General features: G+C 40.0%; 2 protein-coding genes across 3 annotated transcripts in view; both read right to left on the bottom strand.

Annotated features, from left to right (window-relative positions):
• The window catches only part of XXYLT1 (xyloside xylosyltransferase 1), a 33,691-nt gene extending 32,348 nt beyond the window's left edge, over window positions 1–1,343 (bottom strand). The window contains exon 1 of the mRNA XM_082288055.1: window positions 938–1,343. Within this exon, the coding sequence (XP_082144181.1) occupies window positions 938–1,333 (396 nt within the window). The 5' untranslated portion in view covers window positions 1,334–1,343. The remainder of the gene's footprint in view (window positions 1–937) is intronic.
• Window positions 1,344–1,648: 305 nt separating this feature from the next.
• The window catches only part of ACAP2 (ArfGAP with coiled-coil, ankyrin repeat and PH domains 2), a 63,946-nt gene continuing 48,527 nt past the window's right edge, over window positions 1,649–17,067 (bottom strand). For both annotated transcript variants that reach the window (XM_082287680.1, XM_082287681.1), the window contains 8 exons: window positions 15,897–15,991; window positions 14,431–14,615; window positions 13,492–13,584; window positions 12,047–12,234; window positions 11,602–11,711; window positions 11,131–11,241; window positions 10,828–10,889; window positions 1,649–6,095 (listed from right to left, as the gene is read on the bottom strand). In XM_082287680.1, the coding sequence (XP_082143806.1) occupies window positions 5,992–6,095; window positions 10,828–10,889; window positions 11,131–11,241; window positions 11,602–11,711; window positions 12,047–12,234; window positions 13,492–13,584; window positions 14,431–14,615; window positions 15,897–15,991 (948 nt within the window). In that variant the 3' untranslated portion in view covers window positions 1,649–5,991. The remainder of the gene's footprint in view (window positions 6,096–10,827; window positions 10,890–11,130; window positions 11,242–11,601; window positions 11,712–12,046; window positions 12,235–13,491; window positions 13,585–14,430; window positions 14,616–15,896; window positions 15,992–17,067) is intronic.

The following is a 17,067-nucleotide window of genomic DNA, read 5'->3' as shown; positions in this document are numbered from 1 at the left end:
GGAGCTGTGCACGCTCTCCAGACAGCCAAGCACTGCTGCATGGTGTGGGTGTCCCATCATGGGTACATGACCTGACTGAGGGCCAGCACTAGGAAAGGGCTTGTTTAAAGAAAACGAGTGGTAAGATTATTTACCAGGAAAGTGTCTGTATGAACAATGTTAAGGTTACACTTCGAGTTACATCTTGGCAGAGTTCAGCTAATATGAAATACAGGAAATATGAGCAATAAAAGTTACAGCAGGACTAGGGGACACTTTCAAGCAATGTTCTGCAGCAGCACCTCAGGACAGGGGAGTCCAGGTTACCTGGAATCTCTGAACTTAATAACCCTCCAGTTTTCAGAAACCCGTTTAATGCGAGAAAAGCCTGATTTTACACGAACTGCACTGGCTGGTTTTGGGAGGCAGAACCGTTTCCCTGGCAGTAGGAACATTCACACGTAGATGCTCTCCAGCCCCTGCAGGCTCTCCACTCCCACTCTCAAGAGCCACTACCAGCAGGACAACCTCCTCTTCTGATCGGGAAGCCATCGAGATATAAGCACACGTGGTCCTCGTGTCGAGATGCTGAAGCAGGACTAGCAACAGGGTCTGTAGGAGAGCAGCATTGCTTAGAGTAACGGCTCCTCTCCAGCACAGGCGGAGTGCCCGAGGTGTTCCCAGGCCACGCTGCTGCCCAGTCCCACTTGAGAATCACTGAGCTGCACCAGGACACCTCCCTACCCTCAGGCAGCAGCCGCGGGGATGCAGAACAAGCCCCTCAAGATTCCCGAGACTAGGGAGCAATGGGAGCTGGCACACGGGCTGTTAGTTGAGGGAGCTCCTTCCCGCTGGACTGCTGTTCCCAGTGTCCCGCGGGAAGACCACCCAGGACGCCCCGGCCGAGCCCCCCGCTCGCTCCCCGCGGGCCCGGCCCGCCCCTCGGCCCCCCGCGCACCTGGTGGCGGAAGGCGGCGCCGCGCAGCAGGTCCCGCAGCAGCCCGAGGCCGATGTCCCGGCTGGCGCCCTCGGTGACGAGGTGGAGGTGCAGCACATCGGCGGCGCCCAGGCGGCCGTGCCGCAGCAGCGAGCGCAGCGCCGCTTGCGCCTTGTCGCGGAGCGCGGGGCTGCGCTCCGCCTTGGTGAACATGAAGAGGAGGTGCAGCCCGCGGGGCCCCGGGCCGGCCGGGGCGGGCGGCGTGGCGCGCAGGCGGCGGGTGGCGCTGGAGAAGGTCTCGCCGCCGCCGCCCAGGTAGTAGAAGGCGCAGACGGCCACGGCCGCGGCCGCCGCCAGGGCCGCGGGCTGCGGGCAGCGCACCCAGCCCCGGCGCGCCGAGCCCCGCAGCGCCGCCATGGCGGGGCGGCCCCGGCCCCGCCCCCGGCAACGGCCCCGCCCCCGGCAACGGCCCCGCCCCCGGCAACGGCCCCGCCCCCGGCAACGGCCCCGCCCCCGGCAACGGCCCCGCCCCCGGCAACGGCCCCGCCCCCGGCAACGGCCCCGCCCCCGGCAACGGCCCCGCCCCCGGCAACGGCCCCGCCCCCGGCAACGGCCCCGCCCCCGGCAACGGCCCCGCCCCCGGCAACGGCCCCGCCCCCGGCAACGGCCCGGCCCAACTGCAGGGCGGGGACGCGGCCGGGCCGCCCCTGCACAACGACAGACTACAGAAACTACAGTCAAGTTTTAGATACAAAGTCTACAGCCGTACATAACGCGAAGGAGGGCGGGGTATACAATCCGTACAGTTACAGCTTAGAGGGGGAAGGGTTCTTTACATTTTACTGCTGGAATGCTTAAAAAACACCGAGTACAGAGGAACGCGCAGAGAGAAAAACAAAAGTTCATTATTTCGGAGAGTGTAATGTCTCTGCTTGAGGAAACAATGATTTCTTGGCGATTTCTGTCAAAACATGGAAAACTCAGGATCCTAACAGAAAAGTGAGTGGAATTTTCCTCCTCTATCATCTCCTTCCATGGGAAGAGAAACAAGAAAATACTGTACACAGAAAGATAAAGCAAGCATATGAAAGGGGATATACCAAAGTGGTACACTCATCCTTTTCCCCAGTAGTGCCTTTCCAGAGTTGTCCCTGTTTTAAAACTGTGCCTTTGTGTAAGCACAGCAGCAAGGCATGTTGGCTGTCAGGCTGCACAAGCCATAAACTCTTAACTTGGGAAAAAGTGTCTATAACAAATGGGCAGAGATTGTAGCCTGAAAAATCAATTCTCATAATACTTTGTGTAATAAAGAATCAGAATAATCAGCTCAGTCCTTTTGACACTGTGAAAATATCACATCCTTTGTACTTACATATTATTTGCAGTTTCATCAAAGGGTCGTTTCATAGTCACTGCGTTATTTGAGATTCTCAAGATGAAGCAACAGAAGTAACATCCACAATTTAAAACAGATGGCTGCAGAGAAGCACCGAAGTCCTGGAAACATGGCATCAACCCTCTGCTTGTTCTAGTTCTCACCTTTTTAGTTTAGTGCTACAAAGTTTTTTCTCTGTCCAGGAGAGCTAGTCATTTGGACAACACACGTGTACTGATGTCATAATGCAAAACAAGAGAAACTTCCTCTTGTATAGGGGATTTGCTGACAGCAGTTGGAAGGTCTGGTTGCATTTTCTAAAACTATTTCAGCTCAGTATAAAAACAGGTAAAATATAAAACCCCACAGAGTGAAAAATGTAGTATTAATACAGGATCCTTTAGCACTCTAACATTAAAAGCCATGAATGGTACAATCCAAAATCTCCAAAATCAGTGGAAAGACTGCTACTGGTATCAGTGACTTCCTGGATTAGGTTCTAGTGGGCAGAGAGCCTGAAGTCCACAATGTACTAATGAGCACCTGGAACATGCATCCATCAGATTGCAATGTGGGCTGTTTGTGAAAGCAAAAAAATACCTCTACCATCTACTGCTTTCACCCAAATTCACGTGAACAAATTCCAGCTAACACAAGTAGTGGCACAACTCAGTATGATAATTCATAAATTTAAGTTTATATGGACTGTACTGACATTAATAGAAAACATGAAACCTTATGACCAGTCAGAACAATTGATACCACTAATGAGCCACCACAGACACTATTTTAATCAACATGCAATGGACGTAAGTTACACCTCTGAAATCAAGATGCATTAGAATGCATGTTGACTTCCTCAACATTTGTTGTTTCAAGAGGCTTGGAACACATGATCTATAAATAGGAAAGATATTATACTATGGTTCAACAGGCTAATGTAGAAAATTACTAAAAATCCAGGTGAAAGATGGTTTTAAAATGTGTTAGGAATATTCTGCTTTGTCCCTCACAAATTAAAACCTACTATATTCATACCTACAGAGAAACATGAACTGGAATTGAACCTTTCCATTGCCTGGTACAAAGTACAAGATGTTAACCCACAATGGAACCTTACTGCCTACTATTCTGCTCAGATTCACTTTGTAATAGAAATGGAATTTCTTAATATTACTGAGCAGAAGATTAACATGAGTCAAAACTCAATATGGAATCCAGATCTTCAGAGCCATGGTGATAATCACACTACTGGGGGCTGAATCCTGTGAGTCACAGAGGCTCTGGATGGAACATGGAGCCTGCCAGAGCCTGGTGAGACCGAGCCATCAACACATTCCATGTAACTCAATGGTATTTTAATTTCTGCTGATGAGCAACATGTCACCATTGCACCTGACCTGAAAAAGGCTCTAACTGAGTGCAGTTTATACTGGACATCCTACCATACCTGAAAGGACAAGGGAACAAGGCTGCAGAATCACAAGTGACACACCTACTCCCTGAGCCATTAAAACTCCAGCGCTCCTGACAAGTCTCACAACCTGTCAATCAGGTGTGTGATTCATCCCTTAGCATAGACGGACTGATACTGTTTCCCAGAGAGATGAAACTCAGGAATGCAACACACGGATCTGTAGAGCTACAGGGAAGCAACTTCTTAGTCTAGAGAAGTCATCCCGCAAAATTTGTCAGAGAGATTTTGTGGCTAGGGAAGAAGTCACCAGTGGAGATTTGAAGTAAATGTCTCAGACTTTTTTTCCAGCAGCCTGGACTGAGACAGCAATTATGCCACTAAGCTTCAGGCAGCTTTACATTCCAGCCAATCACACTATACACTGCCTGCCAGCCAGGCTGGGAAAGACAAACATTTAGAAAAGCCTATGTCTACGGTGTATATTATGCAGTCATATCTTACATTGTCCCATCTGTACACCAGGAATCTTACTTTCTCTAAGATCTACTAAAATACCCATTTGCTGGTAAATACTGCTGATTAGGAAGTATATTATAATTTCATAGCTATTTAAAAACTAGCTTACTAAAAATTACTGCTTACCGGTGATATCCTTAAGTTTCTTATTATTCAGACTAAATGCACACTTTATATGGGCAGAATCTGCTTTTCCTACCATAATTAGACCACATACAAAGCAAGAACTGTCTTGTAAGATTCTTCTGCTTGGAAACAAAATCCATTGGACAATTCTACAACACTACTAATTCTGTAGCAGTAACAATATGCAGATTTGATACATTATTACACATTTGATGCAAAATTACAAATGTTTGAAATACCTTCTTAAAATTTAACATGCCAGAAAATTTACCATAGTTTACAGATTTCAATTTGGTTTATCCCAGTTTTGCTTATCTTTCCTTGGAGAAAAGCCAATTCGTTTCCTAAATACACTTAAACAGCAGGTTAACATAATGCCACAGCTATTAGGATCACTGACAACTCACATTGATACTATGCCAGCTAAAAACTCTGCTTAAGTCGTCTCCACAGGGCAGACAAATAGAGAATAAAGAATTGCATCTGTTGGTTTGGGGTTTAGGGGGATTATCATCTAGGTATAAATAACCTGATATAAAAGCATATATCTAGAGATGCCTTTTATACATGCACATGGGCGGAGTGGGGCTCACCACTGAATAAAGCAAATTGTCATCACTGCAGATTATACAAGGGCTACTGCTTCCTCATATAAAGGATTGATTGGCCTAAATTTAGGGTGGCTGCAAGACATGAGACTTATACTGAGCTTACGGCTAGTAGTGAGAACAGCAAAAAGTAGAAACAGCCTTTTTATAAATATTCTACACAAACTTCCTTGGCTCAATATTTACTTTCATGTCTCAAGTTTCAAGTTTTCATGTCAAAATACTACAAACAAACCCCACATCATGTCCAAAAGGATTAAGTTTATTTTTCATGAAAGGTTCCACATGCTCATTTAGAAGGATACTTGCTGCACTGAAAGTTTAATTTAAGAGGAGAAGAAAAACAAAAAATAAAAGGAAAATGGACTGCTCTTAGGAGTTTGGTCCCCAGGATATATCCCTTTGTGACTGACCTGCAGTCACCAGCATAAAGGCCAGCCTGGTGCTAGAGCTTCCACTGTGAAAGAGCTTGCAAAAGGGCAGGAGTTATCACATCTGCTATGAACAGCCTACCTCTAACCAGAGTCAGCATAGGAACAAGAGAATCTCTTGAGCTGCAGCCCCACAAATGGAAGGACAACTCAGTAAGTCATTACCCAATTTCCCTTCCAAACAGTCCCAGAAAATGCAACCCAGACCTTCTTGTCAGAGGCACATTCTCTATGGCAACAGGGGGACAGATGACAGTAGATGATACTGGGTAGCAAAGCTGCTGTGACCATCCTGCAGTCGGAGCCCGCAGCGCTCCAGCCGCGCTCTGCCACCTCCGAGTGCGAGCTGCAAACGCTGGACGTGTAACAGGCTGCTTTACACTGAGCTAGCAGGTACTCAGGGGTTTTAAACATCTTCAGCTGCTGAGGTATATGTACTGTACAACATAAACCAACTCATACATTTCCCCAGCTACCACAATCTAAAGCTACATTGGAGTGGTCATTTTATCCAAACTATCTAACAAAATGCATACAATTCATTCTGTTATAATGAAAAAAGACTTGCACTATAAGCTTCAGGTTCTTTTCCTTCTTGATACTTAAGACTTCTGGGAATCTGACTGCTGGAAGCGGTTTAACTTCTCTGGATTATTTGATGCCATTTGAGAAAAGTCACGAAAAATGTCCTGATAAATTTCATCTCCTAGGTAGAAAAGAAAAAGGAAACAATTTTAAACATTTGTGATAATCAACATCACCCACCATTGCACAAGTGTCCTATTGTGCTAACAATTACTGTGTAACACTTATTCATGTATGAAGACTGCTTCTAGATGGAGTGATGCTGATGTGAACTCTGAGGGACTGGTTAATTGCATGCATGCTCTGTAGAAGCAAATCAAACAAAGCCAAACTATACCTGAAATAGTACCTCACAGGCAGCCACACAGAGGAAAGTTCAGAGTTAGAAAGGAAAAGTAAAGCACTTTAAAGCAACTTAAAAAGAAAAAAATATTTATTAGCCATTAAAGAATAAAATCCTTGTTTTTGCAAGGAACTGTTAACCAAGATTCTCTACAGAAAAATAGAATTATGGCATAAATAAAGATTTACTCGGAAACAGAGATCAGAATTCTTACAGCCAAACAGAACTCTCCAGGAAAGAAATAATCAGCAAGCAATAATATATATGTATATATAAGCAATCTTAAGAAGATAAACTATTGTTCATAAATTATTTTGGTGTATTCAGCAAATATAAAATTTCTACATTCATTTCATCTACATCTTTCATTACATTTTTCAGTTTGAGCTATAAGAACAATGATACTTCCCTTAAAAATCTTTTTTTTTTTTTTAAATCTTCACCCTTTGTGCTTAAACACAGCTCTACTACTAGAACATATTCCAAAAAGTGTTCCCTCCCTCTCCCTGTCTACACAGGAAAACACATTCAGGAGTGATTACTTCTTGAGTCATTGCCAAGTCATTTTTTTACCACTTTAAAATGGACATTTTTACATTCATTTTCACATTCTTTCATCTGTTGGAGCATTTTGGACCTTGAGTTAAAGTTCTGTTTTAAAACACTAACCATACCCTTTTGTCTTCAAAAGGAATTAAATGCATCAAACATTTGGTTGGGTCAGGAACTATGCAGCCATCCAAATTTTACAGTCTTCCCAACACAGACGGCCACACAGGACACAAGATCCCAGCACTACTGTTTCTTGCTGACAGCTTGATTAATAGCATGACAAAGAAATCAACCCAAAATCTCATCATGTATGTTGAATATGAAGATTTTTTTTTTCTAACATGATTGTGGAAGAAAAGCATGTTTTTGTGCTTAAAAGTTTGCACTACTGGGAAAAGTTACATTGTTTTGTTTTTCCATTTTTTAATGCACATTTCCAATGTCAAAACTATTGTTCTTTTGGAGATGAGACTCCAGTCTTTTAAAAACACTTTCACAAATAATAACTGACCTTCCAGGAATATTTAACAGTGCAGTGACACAATTCTTCCCAAACTTTAAAAGATTAATACATTCAAAACTGCTCTACTAGGAAAAGTCACTTCTAGAGAAATTCCCTTTTGGTTTTCAGATTTAATTTCAAGTATGGTGTCCCTGCCCATGGCAGGGAGGTTGGAACTAGATGATCTTTAAGGTCCCTTCCAACCTTAAAGGTCAATTCTGTGATTCTGTGTTCTAGAGATGGAGCAGGCACAGGACAGGTTTTATTGAAACAGCTTGTGAGAACTGCTTGCTCTGGGAGACCAGCACAGAACGGAGCTGCAACATTCACCAAAGGAACAGCTATGAAGGGCACAAAGCAGAATTAGGCTTCTGTGACAAAAGCAATTATGCTTTTAATACAGAAGTGGGTTCCACTGGTGAACAGGTACTGCAGTTCAAGTTGCCATACTTGGTTCTTTCAAATGAACTTGAAAGAAAAAAAAAGGTATTTTTGCAAGATACATTGTGGCTCTAGTTTTGACTCTATTACATAACAAAAATATTACATACAAAAATAGACTAAAATAAAGTGCCCCTTTAGTTTGTATGTTGCATTAAAATACTTAGTACTGTAAACCTTATAATTATTTTAAAATTCTACTTTAAAACTGAATTCTGGAAATTCCCTTTCCAAGCAATGTTTTCCCTAAAGTGCAGATTCTATGTACAAAAATACTGTAACACTGCTTTACCATTTAACACTGGAGTAACTCAAAAGGCACACATCATACATTCAAGAAAAGGTAGGAAGAAAAAGTAGCAATGCTAATATCAAAGAGTTAGCAAGACGTACTGTAGCACCAGGAGGTGAGCACTCAAGTATTATACAGAAACAGTACCACGGTACATATGGCTTTACCACCAGAAATTAACATTTAAAGCTGGTTTCAGCTAGTACCCATTCAAGGAATATTTTGGAAGACCAACTGCACCTTGCAAAGCAATATATTCATTCTCTCAGTAGTTCAAACCAGCCAAATATATTTAAATTAGAAATTTTGATGCCATTAGCTACATGAGCAATTATCAGCTGCATTGCTAGAGCTGACAAGTAGGCAGTTGGCTTCATTCTGATGACAGCAAACTCCTAAAATGATATTTTCCCTCACATAGCTCCCAGCGAATACACAATTGCCTTGAAAATCCTTATTTTGATTATTATGATCCTAGAATCATAATTTTGGAACATTGGAGTTCTAAAGTAAGGGCAGTGCAGATAATTTAACATGTATATGCAGTGAAAAAGACCTGCATCCCTTAAAACCACATAAAGGTGTGATACCTCATGACAGCAGACAGGTTTTGTGCTTACACTGACACAACCCTTCTATAGCAGACACAAACATTCAAAACACTGAAATACTGACTTCAGCTTTTAAAAGAGACTTCAATAACTAACAAAGTGAAGGGGGAAGACCTGTGGTATCCAAAGATACAGTAAGTTTGCCTGGCTGCAACTCTGTGTTACAGCTTGTGGCCTTAATTTCAGAAGTTATTCTAATGAAAGCCTCCCCATGATTTTGGGCAATCTCTGCCTGTTGTGGCAAATCTGCTCTTCACTGTCAATCTCACCTTACCAGCTGTAAAGTATCTGGATCAGATTGTTACCAGCTGCAGTCTCTAAATTCTACTGCAATACAAACTGATAAAAAGGTCACAACATTTTCCATTAAAGACTTTGCCAGCTTTTTATTTCATCAACCTAACTGAAGAATGTGTCTAAATACTATTTTAAATAAATTATCAGGGAAAAGAGTCTCCCCAACTACTTCACATTTTCATGTACGTAGTGCCTGTATTTGTTATGAGTGAAGCATTCAAATTACCATTTTTTAATGTTTAGTAACCAACTGAGGCTTTTTGTACAAACTATAGAAACATTTTCTGGTTTATAATAATTTTGGATTTGTGACAGGTCAATTAAATGATCTAAAATATTCATTTATGATATAGCACAGAGCTTTTGAGCCAAAATACATACCTCTTAAAGGCATTTTACTATTTGAAACTGATAATAATTATTTTTACCTCTTAAAATAAAAATGAGGAAACTCAAAAATACTTCAGTATTTGTTACTGTCAGACTATCAGTGAAGTAGTAGGCACTGTATCCAAAACCAGCTTTACATCAAACTTGGCTACACTGGCAATAGAGGTTTTTTTGTATGTTTTCTGAGCTCACTTGAGCTCATAATCAAGTAAATGGTTTTAAATTAGTTGTAGCTCTGTCAAAGAAAGCATTTGAATGCCTGAGCATCTATAGTACTTTTACTGCTTTAATTTGAATTTTATATTTCAAAAATAAATTTTAAAAACCCCTGTTCTTAAGGAGAAACGAAATAAATTTGGTTTATTTAATAGAGTTCATCTAGGATTTCAACATGAGACTCAGTGTTGCCCCTTGGCTATATTCCAGCTCCAGTCTGGGAACACCCACCCTGCCCAATCCTTACGAATCAATGGGAAACACGTAAGGGCTTTATAAGAATGAACTGAGAGTAGTCAGCACTCAGCCTTAAAAATAAGGTTCCCCTTTCACTTCTGCCAGGGATAGCAGGGTGTTTTTAGCTGTCTAACTTCACAACCAAGTGTGCCTTCATTATTGATATTTGCAGGATATTAAATTACCTTCCTATGGAAGCAAGTATCACATCACAACATTGTGTAAATTTGGACTGAGTGCCTGAGAATAAAGTTGCACATATTCATTAAATATAATTTGTTACTTTCTTGTTGGAGTTGGCTCAAGTATCTGCCAGCTTCTATTTGTTTTTTTAACCAAATGGAAAGATACTATGCATACAAAAATACATACTTAAGAATGACTGTTCTGTTTCTTATTAGTATCTTAACAAATAAAAATATTTAAAAATAAAATTTAAGGAAATAATACTTTCCTATTTCTGTCTGGAGTTAGTTTGAAATATCTGATGTACATTTTTTACATTGGTGTGCAAGCATTTTTTTCTTAAAAAAGAAAAAGTGGACCATTCCACAGGAAGAAGAATGGTGTCCTGGAATAAGATGAACTCTTCAACTGTCTCTGAGCAAGCTGATTCAGAAAGCTGCTACTAAATAATGTCAGGTAAATCCTAACATTACACAGATATCAATGGAACAGCAATAGGAGAAAACTGTGGACAACTACTAGCAGAATAGGGTGGTCATGGCTGTAGTAACACACTGCTATAATGACACTCTTTAAACAGTCTCCTTTTAGGTTCCCTAAATACTCTGACAAAGTCACACCACTGAATTTCAACGAAGCTTTAGAATGTGTTGGTTTATAAAAAAAATTATTGTATGAAGCAATCTTTAATTTCCCTCAGACACTAAGAATCTAATTGTAAACTGATAAATTCCTGTATACACTTCTTATACTGCATTTCAGTGTGGTTATTAGTAGAGTATTGACCTGGCTGCCCATAGAGTCCTTCTGATTCACGCATTTCTTCATTCATCCTCGCTAAACGCAACCTGCCATTCAGAAAACAAAAAGAGCAATGTCATCTTTAAAGCACAAAAAAGACTACAATGCAAGACCTACAAAGCTCTTCTGAATCTCACATCAAAGAAGTCACCTACAGACAGTGCATTTGATTTTTCTTTTGCTCCCCCTGTTTTTATGTTAAAGTATTTTGACATTTCTTGTATTTTTAACTTGAAACAGAATAGCAAAATCTAAGTTTCTAGTCAGAAAACAGAATGTACAACTTACAGTGTTACAATATCTGCATTTGCAGCTTCCACTGCTATACTCAATGGATCTTTCCCATCTTCATCAGTGGCATGCTGGTTTGCTCCTCGTTTTAGGAATAAACACACTTGTCTGTTTAGAAAAAAACCATTGAAGAATATTTTTGACAATAAAGGAAAAAAGCTAATAAAGTCAAGCTAGATACAATGTATTTAAATTAAATCACCAAAAGTCTCATATATATCAAAATAGTGCAGTTCATCTAGAACATGTTAACAGACTAGTAAACAAACCCTTTATTTAATCCACATTAGAAAACACGTGTGTTTTTCTAGTGGATGAGACTGCTGAATCAAAATATTATTTGCCCTCTCACATCCAGAGCTTAAGAAATACTATTAAAATGTCAGAATATCTGGGGCAATGAAGAAGCTTCACATGAACAGATACAGTAAAGGATGGCCATATACAAACTGTGGGGCAGTGAGTTACCCAGTATGTCCTAGAACTGTGGCATGGTGCAGGGGCCCTCTTCCTTTCATGTCTCGGATGTTCACATTGGCCCCATTCTGCAGCAAAAATTCACAAGTAACCAATGAACCCTATGGAATCAAAACAAAGAAACAACTCAGCACCAGATTCCTAGAATCAAACCAAACCTCTTCTGCCTTCTCACCACTGAGCCACATGGCAAAGGAAACAAAAAGTGAGTTGCTTTCATATCAACTTTAAACACTACTAGGATATAGAATTCCAAACAAAGCATTAACAGGAAAAAAAAAATTCAGAAACAAATTTGAAAGAACACTGTAAACACAACTTCAGCATCACATTATCATATTCATTACAAGCAAGCAGCACAAATGGAACAGTGACACAGAAATATCACTATTTCCCTTGCCCTCCTCCCCCATCACCAGAGCTGCATATCACATACCCCTCGCACTGCCTGAATGAGTGGTGTTGCTTTGTTTTCTTCCACATTGACCCAGTTTACTTCAGCTCCATGGGCCAATGCTTCTGCCATGTGAGGAAGATTTTTCTCAAAGGCAGCTTGATATAGCTGCAATCCTGGACTAGGCTGCTTGGAGTCACAGAACACTGGAGACTCTTGCTTGTCTCCTTCTAAAAAGAAAAAAAAATTGCTTACATAATCCGTGTTTTTACAAGGTACTTCTTGGAATTCTGATCAAAACATCATGTGTCTGGCAATAGGTAGCTCAGCTTTCACAGAATGCTATGTATTGCTGCCCTGTTCTGCCAGGGGAAGTCACAAATGCCTTTAGCTCCAGCATTCAGGCACAGTCTCTTCACAGAACTACTACTGCACAGAAAACATTCTCTCCACATTACTGGCACATGTGTATATCCTTCAATTTATATATTCCATGTAATTTCTAAGAAGTTGTTTAAGGTTTGGAGTGTGTTTTACTCTAAAGTGCAAGAAACTAATTTTCTATGTAGTCATACAAGTATATCTTTTATCTGCAACAGCTTACTACACCTGAATACAAGGCTAATGCTGTTATGACCTAATTTTTGTTAATAGATACCACTGCCATTTACCAATTACTTGCTGTGGCTATAATCTTTTGGACTAAAGCATACTCTTCATCTCAATAACAGTTATACAGAGTGAAGTCTGAGAAATAAAGATGTTGTTACATGAAACCTTTTGTGAGTTACAGCATCATAAATATTTCTACAGCACAGACAAAAAAGATCCAAGCCATATGCTTGCAATAACAGCTGTGAACTACTGGATTTAAAATACACCTTAGAAGAGTGCTTTGATGTAGAAGAATAGGTTTGCTTTATAAATAAATCTTTTGGAAATTTTGAGAAGCCATACTCAATACATCTGTAAGAACAGCATGCTAACATTAGCAAATAATTTCATTCATCAACTTATGGAACTTCTGAGTAGAGGGAGTAATGTTTAAAGACTTGGTCAATTCCACATAAATAGAAAAATTAAGCAAGAATGCACAAATAACACATAAAAGCCTATTATCTGTGACTCAACAGGAATTGTATCTCCATGGATTTATGCATTTATAAAAGGATAATGCATTTGTATGGAGACTTGTCTTTCTCAAAATACAGCATTTCTCTATCTGCAAAAAAAAAATCAGTGTTTCGGGATCGGTCTCATCTGACTGGAAAAAACCATAGCTCTTTGAACCCATTTAGAAGGATTAAATGTCATTTTTGGTAGCAAGCCCAAAGGAAAGATCACTCAGGCAAATTTTACCCTTGCTAAAAGCATTTCAACCAGGAGAGCAGACATGAATTGTATCACCAAGCACTGATCTTTTTTACAAAAACAAAAAAATTACCAAGTGATTAAACTTTCATCTTAAAGTGCAAAGCCTAACACACCTGGTTCATACAAACTGTTGGCTGATATAGTAGAGGCAAGGTGTTCTCTGCTGTCCTCAGCACTCGGCTGGATCCCACTGTCACTGCTTCGGACTGTTTTGGGGAGAAACTACAATTACTATGCAGAGCTGAAGCTACCTGCTCTTCACAGATACCATGATAATAAAGCAAGCTTTTATACTTGGTCCTGAACACAATTTTAAAAAAATGGCTAGTTATTATTCATTATTCTTAATGCATCCATAGAAAAATATGAAGTCACATTTTGTAACCATAACATTTACAATAATAATAATAATAATAATAATAATAATAATAATAAATGTCAAAGATAACTAGAAATGAAAAAAAAAATCAGGATAAGTAAAAAAGCTTAAATTATTTCATGAAAATACTAAGCAATGCAACAGCCTGGAGACAATAGATTGAAGCAGGGAGATGGCCACAACACAATGCATCACTAGTGCAAATACTGAACACGCCACAGCTGTAGTACTTACTACTACGGAGTTTTGAAGAGGTATCAAAGTAGGAGAAGAGTGAATCAAGTTCATCAGGACAGAACAGAGACTCCCGCCTCGCCTCGTCGCTACTTACAGCAACCGCTGGGACATGCAGGTTAGCAAAGCACAAAGCAGGCAGTAAGGAAAGGATAGGGCAGGAAAGAACGTTATTGGAAAAATCAAGAAGGATGAAAATACGGAGGAAAGAAGGTGGTTAATATGTTTCTGAATTATAAGCATCCCCATTCCAAATCCTTCCCCATGTAAAAATGCACATCTCTGGAGAAGTCTTTTCTCCCCTACACTACACTAGGCTACAGCACATTAAAAAACAGATTCCAAATTCTCTGCATGAGGCAGAAGTCAATTAATATAAAAATATGCTACCGTAAAAAGAAGATAGGTAATACAGCTAAGGAGAGAAGTGTGTAAATACCTTTTTGGGATGCTGCACCTTGTTCCCCTGACAAAAGGGACTTTTCAGGGCCACTGTGCCTTTTCTCTTCCTGACTTGGAGGCAAAACTTTTGTTCCAGACTCAGGCAGAGGTACTGATGCAGCTTGCTTCTCTACAAACTTTCTTTCCACATATTTTGCTCTGATGTATGCCTCCTTCTCCTGCCTGTCATATACAAAATCCCTGGAGTTAGTAAGCTAGTATTTTAGTATTTTCATGTATTAAAAGAATGTCTAGTTTGTACTAAAGTAAGTAACCAAAATTGTAGCTTGGCATTGCACATAAGACACACCTATAGCACATTTTCAGAAAGATGCAAAGCACACTGTCACTTTCTGGGTTCTTGATTAAATTTTACACAAGGCTCAAAAGAAAGTAATTTTGTTAAGTTCATATACATGTATTTTCTTTCAGACAGCAACTTTGGAAAGTGGTATGTGGAAGAAATAAGCATTAGTTACTCTATGTTACCTGTATTAAACCTTTATACATGTTAATAACCTATTAATAAATATAATTAGTTTCTTATGTAAATATAAATTGCAACATTTGTTACAGGAACATTAAGATTACACAAGAAAACAGTAACAAGCCTTAGGTAGGCACAGCCATCAGTTCCATATCACATACTGAAGTATTTTTTCTTGTAACCTGAGGTTATCATCTTAAGACACAACAGCAGTTGTGCCAAACTGATAAAAGGGGCTGTAATTATTGCATTGAAACTGCTGAAAAGCAGTTACCACTAGAAGGAATATCTAGCAAATCTCCTACCACTTTCTCCAAATTGCCAACACTTCACAAAATGCAGTTTTCTATACTATAAAACTGCTGGGCAGCAAGCAGCACAGAACTGGAAAGGTAGTAAAAAAGCAAGTTTTAAGAGATATCCTATGCAGCGGCATAAAACATGAGGAATCCATCTTCAAACACAGATCAGCATGAGAGAAATAGAAGACAGCAGTACAATGATTTAAAGGCTGCTGTAAAGCAGCAGAGCTCATGTACAATGTAGGCAGGAAGATGAGAACATTCTGAGCATCAGGGAACAAAAGTCAAATGGAAGAGCAAAGTCACTGTAAACAAAAGGCACAGCAACAGGCTCCTTCCAGGAGCACTCACACACTGAGTACAGCTGGCTGAGCTGGTACCAAGCAGAGAGGAAACAAAATCCACACATCCACAATGATGCTCTAGAGCTGTCATCAAAAGCAGGGAGTGAGATCACAAAAAGAAGAAATGAACAGGAGAAGCAGGAAGGGACCAACAGAAGAATATCCAATAAAGAGAGAGTGAGAAAAAGGAGAGAGCAAGACATACTGGTGATACAGGGAAACAAGTACACTAAAGGAGTGTAACTCAGTGAAGTGGCAGCATCTTTTACAGCTGGAGGCTGAAGGAAGCAACAATAAGAGGAAGCAACAGGCATTGCTAGTAAAATACTACCTTTGACTTCCAGATTGTGGCTTCTTTACTCCCACTTTTTCCAACTTCGCTTCATATATTCTATTTATAACATCATTTCCCAATTCACACATAAGCTATAAAGCAAAATAAATAAATTCAAATATAGTTGCAAATAGGTAGCTATTCAGTTGTGTTTAGCCTCACTCAGCCTATATCTACAACTTAGGGTTTTCACTAGTTAAAGTACACTTACAGAAATAAGCATGAGTTTATATGATAATAATGAAACAATCAGTGAGAGATAAAATTCTGAGTAAAATAACAAAAAAAATATAGTCACTTTTAAAGTGCCTGAAAAAACAACCACCAGAATGACACCTGCAGGCCTCATTAACAAAGGTGCTCTTTCCAGCAGCTTTGCCAGGAGCTGTTCTTACCCCATCAGCAAGAGATAATTCAATCAATTACCCACTGGACATTTTTGCTAAATCATAATCTGATACAACTATAGAAAAAGAACAAAGACAAAAACCAGCCTGGAGATAATACTTACAGGAGAATCTGGCCCTATGGATTGCAAACAGATTTCTGGTTTCTAATACCAGGCAGAATTCAGGTATTTACATGAATAGTACAAGAGGAACAGCTTTTTTGGTGAGGGCAGGGGGGGAGGTTGGTTGCTTGCTTTCTCAGTATGAACACATTGATATTAAAATTATTTAACCACAAAAAAAGCACCCTGTCTTTTGATTGTTCAGCATAGAGAAGCAATACCTAAGTGCCAGAACATCACAGCTAGAAACAAATGCTTTGCAGAGCTATCCAGTTGCATGCATGCATCCATGCATGAGTTCCTATTTCAGGATTTCAGTGTCGCATGATTTTTATAACCATGGTTCAAGCTAGAAATTTGGAACACAAATAGCACACAAGAGCAGTTGCATGAGTATTCTCCTATAAGCCAGAAGCATCTAACTGCTCAGAGTTGACATTCAAATTTTTGAGTATGATCATGCTTTAGGCTGATATATTGCTTTCAAAATTTTCAGCCCACTGAAAGACATTATTAGTTTGTAAACAGATTTGCCTTTTCATATGTTGAAAGGATCAGATGAAACTTGCTACTCAGAGTGCACTTGTGAAGCTGAAGGCATTTTAAGTTGTTCTCAATTGCAAATTTGTAGCACAAATGATCATGAATTGTAAGAAA

This window comes from Coloeus monedula (genome assembly GCF_965178545.1).
Source record: "Coloeus monedula genome assembly, chromosome: 10".
NCBI lineage: Eukaryota > Metazoa > Chordata > Aves > Passeriformes > Corvidae > Coloeus > Coloeus monedula.
The sequence above is the reverse complement of the archived record's forward strand: the minus strand, read 5'-3'. Positions and strand labels throughout refer to the sequence as shown.